Source organism: Galeopterus variegatus, unplaced genomic scaffold (genome assembly GCF_000696425.1).
Source record: "Galeopterus variegatus unplaced genomic scaffold, G_variegatus-3.0.2 Scaffold1598, whole genome shotgun sequence".
Lineage (NCBI taxonomy): Eukaryota > Metazoa > Chordata > Mammalia > Dermoptera > Cynocephalidae > Galeopterus > Galeopterus variegatus.
This window is the reverse complement of record NW_007727709.1, coordinates 377,113-379,561: the sequence shown is the minus strand read 5'-3', so window position 1 is coordinate 379,561 and position 2,449 is coordinate 377,113. Positions and strand designations below refer to the sequence as shown.

The following is a 2,449-nucleotide window of genomic DNA, read 5'->3' as shown; positions in this document are numbered from 1 at the left end:
GGAGGGGACCAGGTACAGAGACTTATTTTCTCTAGAAGAGGGTTGAGAGGAATGACTTCTGTACATGGAGCCTGACTGGTGGAGAGAAACAGCTCCTTCCTTCCCACTAACTCCAGCTCCAGTTTCCAAGGAAACCAAGAATTGAAGCTTCTGGAAAGTATAAGAGACAGACTTGGAAACTAGAATTCCAACTCTCCTAAGACTCCTGGTTCAGTCTAGGAGTCAGGAAAACATCCCCGTATCCAGACCTAAGCACAAGGTCCCCTCCCTCCCTCTCCCAGGAAAGCAAGGAGATGCCACTTAAGACCTAAGAAATAGGGAGGAAAGCTGGGGCACAGAAGAAGAAAAAGTACTTGGGTGGTGGAGAGTCATGGTGGGTGGAGGTGGGTGACCCCTGCTTCTCCATGCATGGCACGGAGTCCAAGCAGAGGTCCTCCAGAGGGAATCCAGCCCTCTGCATGACAGGATGGAGCAATGGAGCTTTGCCGACCCTCCTCTTGGATTCATATCCTTAAATACACATTCCATGGAGCTGAGGAATTGGGGTAATGGTTACATGCACTCTTCCTTCAACCCTGTCTAGCTCTGTGCCTTCCTAAGATATTTGTCACATGTATTTTGACCACCTGCTATGTGCTGGGCAGTGAGGACATGGTGGTAAACTCAGTAGGCTCTACCATCAGTAATCCCTCATTTAGTGGTCCTCAGATCTCGTGCAGGAAGGAAGTCCAGGGTGTGGGGCGAGGACAGCAGGGAGGTGATGAGGCTGAGATCACGATAAGCTAAGCCTCTGCCAATTTGCCTGGACAGATGTGGAGGTCGAATCCAAGGACAGGCTGGTGGTGCTAGAGAAGTTGCTGCTCCAAGACCTTTTGGGTAAGAAGAACAGAAGCTCTGGGAGACAGTGAGGCGGTGCCATGGGGCATCTCTGTATCCTTGGAGGACTGGAGGGTTGCAGTTATGGTGGGTGGCTAAGCCAATCTCTAGCCATCCCCTAGTGGAAAAAGACTGTACGGGAAGGGTGGGCAGTGAGGGTTGATGAAGGAAGCTGTTTTATATAGCCAGACATGGAAGGAGTTTTTACTTCTTAGTTGTGAAGAACCTGTGTGAGATTCTAGGGAAAACAAAAACACCCAGAGAGAGAATAAGAGACTGGATGCCCTGACACCAGGTTTCTAGAGATGGGCAAAGTCCATCAAGCCCAGAGGGGCTGATTCAGTGGGGCCTCCAAGCAGTCCTGAGGGCAGCTCTGGGACTGTTCATAGCTCTACGAGGGGATGAGGTCCATCGGCCCAAGGCTTCTGAAGACCAGCTGAAGCAGAGGTTTCAACAATTGGAGACTGAGAAGGGGCCCGAAGTGAAGGGTCCCTTCACGTATATGCAGGTGTGTGGCCAACTGAGCAGGTGGGCAGGAGACAGGCACCTGGAAGAGGACAACCAAGAGGGCCAGAGAATGCAAAAAAAGGAAACAAGGAGGGCTCCCAACAGCCAGGCCTCGTCTCAGCATTCTCTGCACAGCACAAATCAGGCAGGATCCGGAGGAAGATCTCTGGGATCCTAGGCAGGGACCTTCCAGGATACCTGATGTCAGGTATTTGATGGTTTGTGGTGTACAAAATGCAGTCATAGCAATTGGCTCATTCATCCTATGGTAGTGGGCGGGGAGAAGGGCTAGAATTCCCATCCTAAGCTACAATAGGGCAAGGGAGTCTGGTTTCCTATCCCTTCCTGGGGTTTTTGGAGTCTCTCAGCTTCTCAGAATCACTGCACAAAGAACCAAGAAGGCCTTTATGCTCTTCTCCCACTGGACCAAGCAGAGTCTTCCCCACCCACAACTCAATTCCCCTTCTCCATCTCTCCATCCACACCTGGGTCCCTGACTGCCTACTGCCCTCACCTCAGAGATGAGCCATCAGTGCCAGACCCAGAGGAAGGAGATGGAGACCTGCAGCAAGCATCTGGAGGAAGAAGTGAGGGGCCTTCGGGAGCAGTTAGGTAGGCTTCCTGCCCTCTGTAGTGGGTTAGAAATCTTTATTCTCCTTTGATCTTAGAATAGGATTTTTAGGCAATGAATCAATGAGCCAAAAGGTTCTTGAGTAGGGGAAAAAAGTCCACAGATAAGGTTGGCAAAAGCCATCTAATCAATTCTAATCACTGTTTAGGGATGGGATTGTGTACTTTGACTGTTTTAGGTTGCTGGTTTGATTCCAGCTTGAATGACTATTGACTATTTAACCTACTAATTGTTCTTGAGACATGTTAAGGAAACTGCTTGAATACTGTTTAAATATGCTAAGGGGGCCGGCCCATGGCTCACTCGGGAGAGTGAGGTGCTGATAACACCAAGGCCACAGATTCGGATCCTATATAGGGATGGCTGGTTGGCTCACTGGCTGAGCATGGTGCTGACAACACCAAGCCAAGGGTTGAGATCCCCTTACCGGTCATC

The 2,449-nt window shown here is 50.2% G+C and overlaps 1 protein-coding gene across 1 annotated transcript in view; it reads left to right on the top strand.

Annotated features, from left to right (window-relative positions):
- The first annotated feature begins 293 nt into the window (after window positions 1-293).
- CCDC153 (coiled-coil domain containing 153) overlaps window positions 294-2,449 on the top strand; it is a 4,987-nt gene continuing 2,831 nt past the window's right edge. The window contains 6 exon segments of the mRNA XM_008577915.1: window positions 294-349; window positions 538-551; window positions 811-876; window positions 1,266-1,340; window positions 1,343-1,384; window positions 1,903-1,995. Coding sequence (XP_008576137.1) covers window positions 294-349; window positions 538-551; window positions 811-876; window positions 1,266-1,340; window positions 1,343-1,384; window positions 1,903-1,995 — 346 coding nt within the window.